At 42.5% G+C, this 16,561-nt stretch overlaps 1 protein-coding gene across 1 annotated transcript; it reads right to left on the reverse strand.

Moving 5' to 3' along the window:
- Positions 1–2,165: 2,165 nt before the first annotated feature.
- Positions 2,166–14,220, reverse strand: mrps22 (mitochondrial ribosomal protein S22). Its single transcript, XM_014215044.3, has 7 exons — positions 14,044–14,220; positions 10,569–10,729; positions 10,244–10,408; positions 9,827–10,054; positions 9,564–9,709; positions 2,895–3,003; positions 2,166–2,774 (listed from the first exon to the last, which is right to left on the reverse strand). The coding sequence occupies exons 1-7, from the start codon at positions 14,168–14,170 to the stop codon at positions 2,685–2,687; spliced, it is 1,026 nt and encodes a 341-aa protein (XP_014070519.3). The 5' UTR covers positions 14,171–14,220; the 3' UTR covers positions 2,166–2,684.
- Between the last annotated feature and the right edge of the window lie 2,341 nt (positions 14,221–16,561).

Here is a 16,561-nt window from a genome sequence, read left to right on the forward strand (position 1 = left end):
AGCACAGTCCACCCCAGAGGAAGAAGTCATAACAACACCAGAGGAGGCTGTTGAGGAAGAACCTGCAGCAATAAAGCACAGAGCAAAAGATGAAGCACCTGTTACCGAGTCAGTCACAGAACCCATTTTAACAGAAGCACCAGTTGCCGAGGCAGCGCCAGTGCCTATAGCAACAGAACCAGAACCTGTTACCATAGAAGCAGTGGTGGAAGTAAAAGCACCCATTGCCGCAGTAGTACTAGAAGCCATAGCAACGGAACCCACGGTTACAGAGGAAGTAACAGAACCCATAGCAACTGAACAAGCACCTGTTACCATTGAAGTGGCAGCAGAAGCACCCAATGCTGAGGCAGTAGCAGAACCCATAGCACCAGCTGAAGAAGCCCCAGTCATTGTAGAAGAGAATTAACCTGGCCCAGCCATAGACCCAACCCCAGTCCTAGCCCCAGCCTTAAACCCTACCCCTGTCCTACCCCCAGTCATAGACCTTACCTCTGTCTTACATCCAGTCATAGACCTTACCCCTCTCTTATCCCCAGTCATAGACCTAGCCCCAGCACCACTCATAGACCTAGCCCAAGCCATAGATCCAGCTCCAACCCCAACCGTAGAGGACCAGGCTGCAGCAGCCCCAGCAGTAGAACCCCTACCAGCCCCTACCAAGGTGCTTCCACCAGAGCCAGCCCCTCTAGCTGCCCTTTTAGAAGGTAAAGGAGTGGAGGAGCCATCCCCTCTAGCTGCCCTTTTAGAGGGTAAAGGAGTGGAGGAGCCATCCCCTCTAGCTGCCCTCTTAGAAGGTAAAGGAGTGGAGGAGCCATCCCTGCAGCAGTAGCAGCAGCATCATAGACCTGCTGGACCTGAATGATAAATGGAATAAAGAGGTAAACCTGGCCAGAGTCGATACATCCTGCCAAGACTTACACAGTATTTAGAATGCTAATCCATATTGGAAATCACCTTTTGATGTTTGATATAGAATAATGATGTATGAATGTAAAGGGACAACAGTGTACCAGCAAGGTACTTCACCCTCGCTCACACCTAGTCTTCCACTGACTCATCACTCATATACATTACTTTTCCCTCCAGGGCCTTGACGATCTGGACATCTTTGATCTGGACGTCGACACCACAGACGTTGACCTGGACGACGAGTTCTTAGACTGAAAGTCTTGGTGGAGGAATGTCCTTAAAGTGACCAAAGAACACGTAGTGTTGTTCATACTCCTAGTGAAAGGGAGTGTTTGGGGGGGGTGGGGGGGTTGTTACCTTTACAGTGAAAGTCAGGTGGAGGAGTTTATCTTTGTCTTTTAAACTGTGAAACAATGCGAGGGGTTTGTAGAATGCTTTGGGTGAGAATGGGATGGGCAGGGTCCCACTCGTTAGGAACAAACGCAGGAAATGTTTGGCAACGGGAAAGAAAAATAAGATTTATTTTTTAACAGGTACAAATTTACTGTGTCAAATCTATTTCTGGTAAAACAAATGCTGAATGTGAGCCCGGGGTGTATTCATTAGTCAGATTTCATTGCATAACATTTGGTCTGTTGCTAAATGTTTTTGCATTGGAAACTGTTTACTCCAAATGGAAAACGAGTTTCTATTGGACAAATTCAGGTAGGTCCCTCCCCGTTTTGTTTGTTTCCTAGAGTAAACTCTTTCCATTGCAAAACATTTAGCAACAGAATCCAACTAATAAATACACCCCGGTTTTGAAATCCTTTGTGCAGTACTTAGTACCTCATCATCCACTCTCGCATTGACCCACAGTATAGAATGAAACGTAGTGTGAACCAGAGGTGTCACTGGTTTGAAATGTTTACCTTATCCAATCACATAGGAAGATGGGAATAGATTTGTTCTCTACACTACGTCTTAACCCTAGCTAACCAGGCTTCAGTCTATCTTTTATTAGTTAGGTCCTCTCCACAGGTGTTGAGCTTGTGTTGAGTATACCTCTACTTGTCTTGGCAAGCATGCTGCTCTGCCATGGTCTAGTGCCTTAGGTTCCCTATAAAAACAGCAGAGACCTACTTCATTGTTATAGATGTGAATCCAAAGTGCCTTCTGTGTGACTGGTCTAGAAAAGGGAATGAAATGTTATCAACTCAATAAAGATGACAAGTGTTTGTCTGAATCAGGCCTAAGAATTCAGATTCAATAAATGAGACTGTAAATAAAGACATTTTTATTTTGTAAGTACATACATCATGATAATTAAACAGCTTACTCAGTTCCAATGTTGAGATACAGTATGATTAAGGTTATGGACAAATGACAAGGTTGAAATGCAGAAGTGACAATCTGCACTGCATCGTGTGCCCTTCCACCAAATGATAGAAGCTTGGAGCACCCCAGTTATGTGCACATTATGATGCCATTTATTGCCAATGGACACTTGGCTTGCAAGTGGTTCATATGAGCTCCATAGTTCAAGGACTAAGTTATTCTCTTTACTCACCGAAATTGCCCAGTTGATGAAAGTTTTGATCATGGATAGGCAGGCCATTGGGGATAATGTCACAGCTCTGTTGGTGTGAGGTGTATGGGACGGTTAGACTGAGCTCTGCTGTAACGTGACGCAGCTGTCCTGTGGTTAGGTGTGGTGATGCATGACGGTCAGACTGAGCTCTGCTGTAACGTGACACAGCTGTCCTGTGGTTAGGTGTGGTGATGCATGACGGTCAGACTGAGCTCTCTGCGGAGGTCTGTTCGTAGGCCTGCAGGGCCAGCTCTACGTATCCTGCCCTCTGGGACTCCCGCTTAGCGTAGATCTGGTGGGGAACAGACACAGAGGTTAAACAAAGAGTTTACTGGGTATCATGGCTACCAATACGGTGACTGGTGCATCAACCAGGTCCTGAGATGCACTAGTGTCTACTGATTGGGCCCACCTTGAGCAGGTCCAGTCCTGAAGCCTGTTGGCTGGAGGCCTCCTGGGCTGTCTCACTGTGTGGATGGACCTTGTTGAACAGACCCACCAGACTCACTGCATCCTGCAACCTAGAACAAAGAGAACAATACTGCCACTGTTAGAGTGGCTACTCTGGGATAACAATGACAGCTATGGTGTTAAATCATTACTTGTCACAATTAGGGCTGAGGTGGTCACAAAATTTCATCAGTCGGTCTCATGGTAATTGACCATTAATTAACAAACACATTTAGCATCTCCTGGCTTCCACACATAGCCTACAAGCCATTTTAAATAGTCGAATAAATCCTTGTAATATAGCATACACCTTCACAATAAATACATTATTTATTTTAGACAGGTCTAAAGAAGGATGATATGAAGAAAATGTAGTCTATTTCAGGAGAACAGAATAGCATACTCTGATTCGTCCTAATGTTAGGTCCTGATGTGGCTATGCCAAATGGCTGTGGGCTACACTAGTTCATTTAGCAGACAGGATTTGCTTATATACAATTGAACAAAGCCGAATAAAATATAAATATTTTCTCCAAAACGAAGGAATGTGCACATGCGGCTATTCTGTGTTGAGCGGTTAACAAAAATAGGTACTCCTATATGCTTAATTTAGAGTTATTAATGTAACTTTAGTTCTACAAACGTTGGGCAATACGTTTTGATTTTTAATACATTTTAAGGCTGCATGATGAGACTAATGATGATTTGAAAAAAAGTTGCTTGAAAGGCATGAGCTCTGCTTTGTTTTTTTTGTTGCAGGCTGCACTCCAATGACCCTCATTCACAATTTGACAAGCACTTGATAATGCCTCGAATTTCACAACTTCAACCCCTTTGTGGCCGTAACACACCCTAAAAAAATCCATGCCTATTGCGGCCCAGAATGCTGCATTGTGCCCTACTCTGAGTGTGCTGCGCAATCCGAAGCGCATCTCACTCACATGGCTGTCCATCATGTGATCAGGTCTTTCTCACAGGCCACAAGTAAAGACAGACACATCGGAGACGCAACTGTGCGTCCTTATCCAATACCAAGGTGCATATTGAAGATATTGGAAGAACTGGACACATTTACTTTGTCTGCCAACAAGATGAGTAGGCCTAACAGGCTGACTACACAGCTCGCGTCGCGTGCGCAAGCGTTGCAAAATAAATTTAGAAATCTATATTATTCAATTATTGCACCCACACTGCTCACGCGTGCGTGCCAAGGGCTAAAATAGAAGTCAGTTCTATTTGTGACACAGATTGTGCTGCAAGTCCTGCCTCTCCCATCTCCTCATTGGTTTATAGAAGCAGGTACCCACGTGCCATCTCCTCATTGCTTATACCCACGTGGGTGACTGAAAGACGAACGAGGTCAGTGGGGGTAATGCACCTAATTTATGAAAGTTTCCAATCGCAATATAAAATCAAGAGAAGAAAAAGCCTGGAAGGAGGAGAGATGACTAGAAACGATTCGGTTGATCGTTTTGTGTGTGCATTAATTGGCGGAGTAGAGGACCAAGTGCATTTCAGGTAAAATAACTCAATGTTTATATCCCAGGACAAATTAGCTAGCAACAGCAAGCTAGCTAAATAGGACAAATTAGCTAGCAAGTGCAAGCTAACTAGCTAAATTGTCATAAATGTTTAATGCTTTTCAACCTGTTCCCCAAAAAATGTAATTGGTTCAGATTTTGTTTTGATATTTTAACCTGCGTGTCTGATCGCGTTTGGTGTAGGGGGACAAAATACATTTATGCACGATGGCGCACGCGCGCAGCCGGTTTGGGTTCCGTGTTAGGCTATTTCTTCACATTATAAGCGCAGCAATGCGCACATGGTAGTAGGCTATAAGCGCGAATGTTCCATTTGCGGAAAACACCATTATCAAAAGTTACAGAAAATGCAATTATGCATGTAATACTTTTAATTAAAAAAAGTTGCATTTTTATGTTGAAAATGATCTTCCCCAAACTTGAAAGTCACGCGCTGCTTATAAATGCCAATTACAGGCTGACGTTGCAAAATAAAATGTAGACATACATGTTATTCAATTATTGCACCCACACTGCCAACGAGCGTCTGCGTTGCCAAGGGCTAAAATAGAAGCTAACTAGCTAAATTGTCATAAATGTTTAATGCTTTTCAACCTGTCCCCAAATGAATATAATTGGTTCAGAGTTTGTTTTGATATTTTAACCTGCGTGTCGTGATCACGTTTGGTGTGGGGGGACAAAATGCATTTATGCACGACGGCGCACACGTGCAACCGGTTTGGGTTCCATGTTAGGCTCTACATCCCCTTGTAAAGCAGATTAAGTTATTTGGCCACTTTAGTTGTGATACAAACCTTATTAAAACATATAGGCCTATGGGCTAGGCTACATGAGGTGTGCGACTATGATTCTAACAAGTCGCAAAAAAAAGGCATTGTATCTTATGCTGGGCATCATTCACAAGTGATAATATATAATTCAGTGATAGGATAATAGTCACCCATCAGACTATTCTTGATTTAATCTTGTCTTTACATATAGTAAATAATATATATAGACTAAATAATATATGTGTGTGTGTGTGTGACATCCCCGTGGTTTATTTTCATGCCAGCCAGGTAGGCTATATTCCTGTTGTAAATATAAGCAATGTGCTTAATATTAGGAAAGTTGAGAAATAAATATAGTAGGCCTAGCCTATTGAAAGCTGATGAGATCCTCTTTTTATTAGCGGCCATCACTCTGGTTCTCACACACAATTGCACAGCTGGGTTGGCGCCCCCCCCCTTGGGTTGTGCCATGGCGGAGATCGTTGTGGGCTATACTCGGCCTTGTCTTAGGACGGTAAGTTGGTGGTTGTAGACATCCCTCTAGTGGTGTGGGGGCTGTGCTTTGGCAAAGTGGGTGGGGTTATATCCTGCCTGTTTGGCCCTGTCCGGGGGTATCATCAGATGGGGCCACAGTGTCTTCTGATTCCTCCTGTCTCAGCCTCCAGTATTTATGCTGCAGTAGTTTATGTGTCGGGGGGCTAGGGTCAGTCTGTTACATCTGGAGTATTTCTCTTGTCTTATCCGGTGTCCTGTGTGAATTTAAATATGCTCTCTCTAATTCTCTCTTTCTGTCTTTCTCTCGGAGGACCTGAGCCCTAGGACCATGCCTCAGGACTACCTGGTATGATGACTCCTTGCTGTCCCCAGTCCACCTGGCCGTGCTGCTGCTCCAGTTTCAACTGTTCTGCCTGCGGCTATGGAACCCTGACCTGTTCACCGGACGTGCTTGTTGCACCCTCGACAACTACTATGATTATTATTATTTGACCATGCTGGTCATTTATGAACATTTTAACATCTTGACCATGTTCTTTTATAATATCCACCCTGCACAGCCAGAAGAGGTCTGGCCACCCCTCATAGCCTGGTTCCTCTCTAGGTTTCTTCCTAGGTTTTTGGCCTTTCTAGGGAGTTTTTCCTAGCCACCGTGCTTCTTTCACATGCTTTGCTTGCTGTTTGGGGTTTTAGGCTGGGTTTCTGTACAGCACTTTGAGATATCAGCTGATGTACGAAGGGCTATATAAAAATAAATTTGATTTGATTGATAGAAATGGTGTGCAACATTAGCTCATGGGCTCTCATGAAGTGTTTCATTACATTTTTGAATACATTTGCATTGATGTCAGTGTGATTAGAGGGACAATAGAGTAGAGGTCGACCGATTAATCGGAATAGCCGATTAATTTGGGCCGATTTCAAGTTTTCATAACAATCGGACATCGGTATTTTTGGGCGCCGATTTGGCCGAATATTTTAAAAAAAAATGTACACCTTTATTTAACTAGGCAAGTCAGTTAAGAACACATTCTTATTTTCAATGACGGCCTAGGAACGGTGGGTTAACTGCCTTGTTCAGGGGCAGAAACGATAGATTTTTACCTTGTCAGCTCGGGGATTCAATCTTGCAACCTTACGGTTAACTAGTCCAAAGCTCTAACCACCTGCTTTACATTGCACTCCACGAGGACCCTGCCTGTTACGTGAATGCAGTAAGAAGCCAAAGTAAGTTGCTAGCTAGCATTAAACATATAAAAAACAATCAATCATAATCACCAGTTAACTACACATGGTTGATGATATTACTAGTTTATCTAGCGTGTCCTGCGTTGCATATAATCGATGCGGTGTGCATTTGCAAAAAAGGACTGTCGTTGCTCCAACGTGTACCGAACCATAAACATCAATGCCTTTCTTAAAATCAAAATTGTGTCACTTCTCTTGCAACAGAGTCAAGGGTATATGCAACAGTTTGGGCCGCCTGGCTCGTTGCGAACTAATTTGCCAGAATTTTACGTAATTATGACATAACATTGAAGGTTGTGCAATGTAACAAGAATATTTCGACTTAGGGACGCCACCCATTAGATAAAATACGGAACGGTTCCGTATTTCACTGAAAGAATAAACGTTTTGTTGTCGAGATGATAGTTTCCAGATTCGACCATATTAATGACCTAAGGCTCGTATTTCTGTGTGTTATGTTATAATTAAGTCTATGATTTGTTAGAGCAGTCTGACTGAGCGATGGTAGGCACCAGCACGCTCGTAAGCATTCATTCAAACAGCACTTTCGTGCGTTTTGCCAGCAGCTCTTCGCAAAACTTCAAGCATTGCGCTGTTTATGACTTCAAGCCTATCAACTCCCGAGATTAGGCTGGTGTAACCGATGTGAAATGGCTAGCTAGTTAGCGGGGTGTGCGCTAATAGCGTTTCAAACGTCACTTGCTTCCAGACTTGGAGTAGTTGTTCCCCTTGCTCTGCATGGGTAACGCTGCTTCGAGGGTGGCTGTTGTCGATGTGTTCCTGGTTCGAGCCCAGGTAGGAGCGAGGAGAGGGACGGAAGCTATACTGTTACACTGGCAATACTAAAGTGCCTATAAGAACATCCAATAGTCAAAGGTATATGAAATACAAATCGTAGAGAGAAATAGTCCTATAATAACTACAACCTAAAACTTCTTACCTGGGAATATTGAAGACTCATGTTAAAAGGAACCACCAGCTTTCATATGTTCTCATCTTCTGAGCAAGGAACATGAACGTTAGCTTTCTTACATGGCACATATTGCACTTTTACTTTCTTCTCCAACACTTTGTTTTTGCATTATTTAAACCAAATTGAACATGTTTCATAATTTATTTGAGACTAAATTCATTTTATTGAGGTATTATATTAAGTTAAATAAGTGTTCATTCAGTATTGATGTAATTGTCATTATTACCCCCCCCCCCCCCCCCAAAAAAAGAAAAATAATCGGCAAATTAAATCGGTAGCGGTTTTTTTGGTCCTCCAATAAATCGGTATCGGCGTTAAAAAAAATCATAATCGGTCGACCTCTATAATAGAGTGCTGAATACCAGGCAGTTAACCTCTCTGGGGTTTGTGGGACGCTAGCGTCCCACCTGCAGGACACACTATTCAACAGCCAGTGAAATAGCAGGGCAGCAAATTCAAAACAACAAAAATCTCATAATTCAAAATTCAACTATTATATCCCATTTTAAAGATACACTTCTCGTTAATCCAACCACATTGTCCGATTTCAAAAAGGCTTTACGGCGAAAGCATAGCATTAGATTGTTAGGACAGCACCTAAACAAGAAAAACCACACAGCCATTTTCCAAGCAAGGAGAGGCGTCACAAAAACCAGAAATACAGCTAAAATAAATCACTAAACTTTGATGATCTTCATCAGATGGCACTCATAGGACTTCAATTTACACAATACATGTATGTTCTGCTCGATAAAGTTCATATTTATATCCAAAAACCCCATTTTACATTGCCGTGTAATGTTCAGAAATGTTTTGCCTCCCAAAACTTCCGGTGAATGAGCACATCAATTTACAGAAATACTCATCATAAATGTTGATAAAATATTCAAGTTATTTAAAGAATTATACATGCACTTCTCCTTAATGCAACCGCTGTGTCAGATTTCAAAAAAGCTTTACGGCGAAAGCAAATTTTGCAATAATCTGAGTACAGCGCTCAGATATCAAAACAAGCCATACAGATACCCGCCATTTCGTAGTCAACAGAAATGACAAATTACATTATAAATATTCACTTACCTTTGATCTTCATCAGAATGCACTCCCAGGAATCCCAGTTCCAGAATAAATGTTAGTTTTGTCGTGTCTTTGGCATCATTAAAACTGAAGACATATTTATCAAATAAGGTGCAGTACTGCTGGTAATAACAGTACTACCAGTAGAGCTGGTATGTGTCTCTATGGACGCGGACCTTACTATTTTTAACCATTTACCCATTTTCGAGCAAACGGAATGAGCAGCAGCAATGTTTGGCTACATACGGACCGTTAGCGGAACTCCCGTGAGAGAGTAACGGTTAATGTGACTGGGTGTTAATTATTTGACTAGGCTACCTACCTGTATTTGACTTTGTGTGTTATTTCACTGAACACTATATTTTTGGCAGTGAAACGAGGCTACTCCGGCGAGAGAAAAACTTCACCCCAATGTATAGCCCTATTGGAAAATATAAATGGTCTGTTTGAAAATGTGAAGGGAAAAAAGTAGGTGGTACAGTAACCAAAAAAGGTTGGGAACCCCTGCTCTAACACAAGACACTCACAGGTCTTTCTGCAGCATGTCTATCATGAGTCCGTCCACCCTCCTGGCATTGACCAGGTACCAGACCAGGCCTCCAAAGTGTCTGGTGGAGCGTAGCAGATCATACTTCCCCATCTTCTCTAGATCCTCATAGGTGGATGCATGCACCTGGACAACAGAGCACAGCCAATAGTGAGAGAGTTTTACTAACTGCTAATGGGCAATAATAATTGAACCACTCATCTGGACAGCCTGTTGAGGAGTGTGAAGGAAGTGGTATTTTACCCTGATGTATTCTGAGGAGTCAGGTTCAAACTGGACCTGGCACAGATCCAACATATCCTCATGACGATCCTGGCCAAACACCACCTTCAGGTTCTCCTCCTTGAAGACAGGGGGTGCTGTGAGCCTGCGGCCCTCTTTAGGAAAGTAGACCTGCAGGATCCTATCCCTCTCCTCCCACGATGCCTTCCTCAGAGTCCCAGTGGGTTCCCGGATCACTATGAACCGCTCCTGGAAACAACCATTGAAGAGAGAACAAAACTAGACAGTGAGAAGACAAAAGAGCACTAATTGTTTGAGGCATTGTAAATGATAAATGTTGGTTATGTTGGACACAAACCATTACGCACACTTTGCTTGCCGTGCATGTTGAATATGACGTTGGTGGACACAAACACACTCTCTTCCTCTCTTTCCTACCCTGTGCGGTATGTTGAAGGTGATGTCAGTGAAGACGTATCTGGCTGTGTCCATGCCCTCCAGGATCTTGTCCTCAGACAGGACATCGTTGATGGGCTTCCTCTCCGGCAGCACTGGAGGCATCTTCAGCAGCCTCTGGGCCTGCTCCCTGGCACTCTGGGTCGCCTACAACACAAACACACAGTGTGACACATTAACAAGACTGACAGCAGCTGTACAGGGATGTAATCTGCCAACTGAAATGTTCAGAATGTTGCAGTAGATGTTGTAGAGCCATTCTCTACTCAGCATGAAAGACAAACTATCAGCCCTACTGTGTGTGTACCTCTTCCAGCTGTGCGTCTGTCATGAGTTTGTACTTGGGGGGCTTCAGCTCCTGTTTGATGGGTCTGAACACCTTCTCCAGGTCCAAGCCTGTGATTCTGGTTAGGATGTCCTGCACCTCTGCATCCATAAACTGGGGCTTCACATGGGCATCTGTAGAATCTAGAAACAAATGAATGACTTCAGAGATGGACGAAGCTAGCTCTGGTCTCGGATCTGCAGGTACAGCCTGCATCAGAGCTAGTCACACTGCGCATATTGACACAGGAAGTGACCTCACTGATGACGAAAAACAGGAAGAATGGCGCCAAGTACAAACCTTCTCCTGAATACAAGCCTTCTAGATATTTTTCATAATTGCACTTAATCTTCAACTACTGGAATGATTGTTCCATGTTCTACAAAGAATCTTAAAACGGACTCTGTATTTAAAGATCAGAAATCAAACTTGACGAGAGTGAGGAGGAATATAAGTCGTAAATATACAAATCTTTTTTACCTAGGGATGAAGTAGCTACTGCGATAGGTGTCTTTCAAGTCTTCCTCCAATGATCATGCTCAAGGTAATTCTGGCAAAGTGGAATTATGATTTTTGGGGAAAAAAAGTGTACCCCTGCCTTTTTTGGGTGAGTTACAAAAGCATCTATATTGAAGCCAGTCCCTAAACAAATCTAGGACAACCACCCGAGCCACAGCTTGTTCATCCCGCTATCATCCAGAAGGCGAGGTCAGTACAGGTGCATCAAAGCTGGGACAGAAGCAGTTTTTCAGTCTCAATCTCAAGGCCATCAGACTTAAATAGCCATCAATAGCCAGCCTCCACCCAGTAACCTGCCCTGAACTTAGTGCCTGCCACCTGGTTACTCAACTCTGCACCTTAGAGGCTGCTGCCCTATGTACATAGACATGGAATCACTGGTCCTTTAGTAATGTTTACATACTGTATTCTAGTCAATGCCACTCCGACATTGCTTGTCCTAATATATAAGGACATTTTTTTGTATTATTCTAGTCTTTTAGATGTGTGTATTGTTGTGAATTGTTAGATACTACTGCACTGCTGGCGCTAAGAACACAAGCATTTCGGTACGCCCGCAATAACATCTGCTAAATATGTATGTGACTAATAAAATTTGATTTGAGCTTAAAGGGAAAGATTCACCCATTTTGAATGTTATATTGTTTTTGTCAATTTCCTTTCGATTCCCAGGGTCATTTCATGTTTATCTGAGATATTGCCGTTCAAGCAGGCAGAAATTCGGCCATTATGACGTAGCATTGTGATAAAACCGCTCTCACTACACTGGAAGTTACACTGAACAAAAATATAAAACGCAACATGTAAAGTGTTGCGCGCTCATGTTTCATGAGCTAAAATAAAAGATCCCTGAAATGTTCCAGAAAAAAAGTTAGCGAGCCTTTCTCCTTTGCCGAGATAATCCATCCACCTCACAGGTGTGGCATATCAAGAAGCTGATTAAACGGCATGATCATTTCACAGGTGTACCTTGTGCTGGGGACAATAAAAGGCCATTAAAATGTGCAATTATGTTAAAACACAATGCCACAGATGGCTCAAGTTGAGGGAATGTGCAATTGGCAAGCTGACTGCAGGAAAGTCCACCAGAGCTGTTGCCAGAGGATGTAATGTTAATTTCTCTACCATAAGCCGCCTCCAAAATAATTTTTGAGAATTTGCCAGTACATCCAACCAGTCTCACCACTGCAGACCACGGCTATGGCGTCATGCAGGCGAGTGGTTTGCTGATGTCAACGTTGTGAACAGTGTCCCATGGTGGCGATGGGGTTATGGTATGGGCAGGCATACGCTACAAACAACAAACACAATTGCATTTTGTCAATGGCAATTTGAATGCACAAAAATAACATTCTGAGATCCTGAGTACCATTTTTTTAAGGTATCTGACCAACGAGATGCATATCTGTATTCCCAGTCACGTGAAATCCATAGGTTAGGGCCTAATAAATAAATTCACATTGACTGTTTTCCTCATACGAACTATAACCCAGTAAAATCTTTGAAATTGTTGCATGTTGGGTTCATATTTTTGATCAGGATAATAGAAATACGACTTTTAGATTGCGAAAACGTCTATCAAGTCAGATTTCAATACTGGCCGATGTCATAACACGGTGAAGTTGTCTTCTCTCGAATGAGCCATTTTTCATATTTTTTTTTAAATATTCCTACACTCAAAAAGTTAGCTTGTTCAGGCCATGGTAGACAGATACAATGAGTCTGATTGCTGTCACGTTCAAAACAACTTCAAACTTAGATATCGGAAATCTCCCACTCCCGAAAGGTCAAGACAACTGGGAACTCAGGAAAAAAACGTGCTTCTGAATGGAAAAAATTATTTCCAAGTCAGAAAATGGCAGAAGCTCTGGCATCTTACAAGAGCTTTTACGTATTTAATTTAACTAGGCAAGTCAGTTAAGAACAAATTCTTATTTACAATGATGGCTACCATAACACAAAAAGGCAGGTTTTAAAAACACATTTCATATAAATATAGGACAACATACACATCACAACAAGAGAGACAACATAGCAAGGCAGCAACACATGACAACAGCACAAAACATGGTACAAACATTATGGAGCACAGACAACAGCACAAAGGTAGAGACAACAGTACATCTCGCAAAGCAGCCACAACTGTCAGTAAGTGTCCATGATTGAGTTTTTGAAGAGATTGAGATAAAACTGCCCAGTTTGAGTGTTTGTTGCAGCTCGTTCCAGTCATTAGCTACAGTGAACTGAAAAGACAAGCTACATTTAACAGAATGTGACTGGCAGAACAGGTGTTGTATGTGGAGGATGAGGGCTGCAGTAGGTATCTCAGATAGGGGGGAGTGAGGCCTAAAAGGGTTTTATAAATAAGCATCAACCAGTGGGTCTTGCGACGTGTATACAGAGACGACCAGTTTATAGAGGAGTATAGAGTGCAGTGATGAGCTCTGAAGATCACTGAAGTCATTGACATCGTCCCACCCCCGCTAATGATACGTTCAAGACTAGCGGAAAATCTGAAAAAAACGGAGGTCAAACCATGACGTCAGTTATCTTCAGGTCGGATAAGTCGAGTCTCTAGAAAGATGCCCGAGTTCCCGTCTTGGAATTCCTAGTTGGATGACCGTTAACGATTTCCAGTCTGAACTTTTCCGAGTTCGCAGTTATCGTGAACGTGCTGAATTCGGAAGTCGGAGATTTCAAAGTTCCCAGTTTTGAACTCAGCATAGATGTACGTTCTTGTCAACATGTGTGTAAATAGCTTCAAGGATAACAGCTAGCTACCAGTATCATTCAAGTGATTCAAATACTAAAAAGTAAACGCTAGCAAAGTTTTCGCATAGGCAGCTAACAGTAGATAACAATAGCTGCACATGCTACAAGGTCAGTGGTAGAACTCCAGTTTCTCAGTGTGGCCACACATTGTAAATAAACGACTTACTGCTGTCAGACGGTGCACTGCACAACATCCTTTTGCTACATGTGACAAGTATTCCTGAATTTTGATCGACATTTTTGACCCGAGAATAGCTCCTAAAGAGGCACCGTGCTGCACCAAACGCCGCCATGTTTGTAGCTACCTCATCGAGTACACTATCGTGACCTAATACATACGACGTAGAAATTGGGGGATCATGGGAGATGGAGTCTTACGATTGTGTGACAGTTTTATAAAGGATGTTCACCAGATGGCGCGAATTGATCATGTATTCTGTGTCCACTTGCAATGTGTTCATGGTTACAATGGTGATGCTCATGAAACTGACATGTAGTCCTAGGTTGGAATAAGTACGAAAATGTATGCATTCACTACTGTAAGTCGCTCTGAATAAGAGCATCTGCTAAATGACTAACATGTAAAATGAATAAGGAATTTAGTATTGTCCTCAAATTGTAAGTATCCTAAACATGTATTATGTTTGTCTGGTCAATACAGACAGTATTTTCTCATTACAAAAATGAATACAATAAAAAACATTCCATTTAGATGCCATGAGTCTCAACATGTTGGGGTACCAACAAAAAAAACATGTCTCTTGCCTTCTCTCTGCATGGTAGAATTGTGTCTGATGTAACAATTCAGCTATTCCTATATTCAGCAATTTGGTTGTTTTTCTGCACTGCTGTGTGATGTCTGCCTATCCTTGAGGCATAGCTTTGAGTCAGAGTACTAGACATTCCTACACCATCGTTACAATGTGTTCCTGCATTGTCTGATAGATAGCTGAGAAATCTGTCTGGATGATAGGAGCACACACACACACTTTTTCATGCAGACATACAAAACCCTTTCTCATGTAGACATCCTCAAAAACACAGACACTTAACGTTGCACTTTAGCACAGATTTACTGACAAACACCTTATGATTTGGTCTGTGAACAATTATCTCCAAGTATTTTTGAAACATTCTTAATAATAAATGATTGTGGGATAGATTCTAGGGCAATATTTTTGTATGGAAACTTTAAGGAAGTCACAAACATTTTGTTAGATTCATTCTTACCCATAAGTCAGCAACTGATTGGACAGTTCTATAATGGTAGGCAATTGAAATTTGATTGTACACAATAGTGTATTCCACAAAAGAAGGAGAGTGAAACCAAAGAGACTGTTTTTGGACTGTTGAGTATTTATTCAGAGAGAAAGAATAGGCTAGCTTTGGCAGGCGTTCTCTGGTCGTCCCTGGTAACATGTAGGAGTGAAGCCTTGATCACTGCTAAGATCTTCTAGAGAGGGATTATGTCAGACCAGGTGGCTATCTCTCACAGTGAGCCCACAGCGCGCACACACACACACACACACACACACACACACACACACACACACCCACACACACACACACACACACACACACACACACACACACACACACACACACACACCACACACACACACACACACACACACACACACACACACACACACACACACGCCACCACCATAGTATACAGTCATGTAACCAGAGCTAGCTATCTGTATGTCATCATCAAAAACAGCATGTGTCACACATAAATCCTTCCCCCAGGGAAGGGCTAGACAGTAGATGGGGGATGTAAGATAGAGCAGGGTAAAGGTGTGTGTTTGTCAGTAAAGAGGTGATGTGTAGCACGACAGAGTAAAGCATGGCAGACAGTGGGGTAGCTGTAGCTAGCTGTATGTAACGATGTGAGGATTGAGCTGTAAGGGGCCTATGGCTCCAGATGTACGCAGCTGTCGCCCTGCTGACAGCCCTAATCCTGCTACCCACAACTGAGTGCCCTGAGAGGGATGGCGCGAGCGAAGGGGAGAGCGGGAGAGAGATGGTAAATGCTTTCTGTATTTCTGATTCTCCTCTGTATTCTCTTTATTTTTCTGTAAGATAGAGGGAGTGATGGAGAAGAAATCTGTCTATTTTTCTACATACACTACATGACCAAAAGTATGTGGACGCAGCACGGCGAGCGGTACCGGAGTGCCAAGTCTAGGACCTAAAGGCTCCTTAACAGCTTCTACCCCCAAGCCATAAGACTGCTGAACAATTAATCAAATGGCCACCTGGACTATTTACATTGACCCCCTCATTTGTTTTTACACTGCTGCTACTCGCTGTTTATTATCTAAGCATAGTCACTTTACCCCTACCTACATGTACAAATTACCTCGACTAACCTGTACCCCCTCACATTGACTCGGTACCCCCTGTATATAGCCTCGTCATTGTTATTTTATTCGGTTACTTTTTATAATTTTTAACTTTAATTTTTTTGGTAAGTATTTTCTTCAACTGCATAGTTGGTTAAGGGGTTGTAAGTAAGCATTTCACTGTATGGTCTACATCTGTTGTATTCGGCACAAGGGACCAATAAAGTTTGATTTGATTTGATCTGTTGACCCTCCTCCTCCTTTCTCTCTCAGTACAGAGATTGTTGGATACAAACAGGAACCTTGACACATGATGAAGCAAGATCAAGTTCAACA

The sequence above is a fragment of the Salmo salar genome, chromosome 09 (assembly GCF_965601325.2).
Source record: "Salmo salar chromosome 09, fSalSal1, whole genome shotgun sequence".
Classification (NCBI taxonomy): domain Eukaryota; kingdom Metazoa; phylum Chordata; class Actinopteri; order Salmoniformes; family Salmonidae; genus Salmo; species Salmo salar.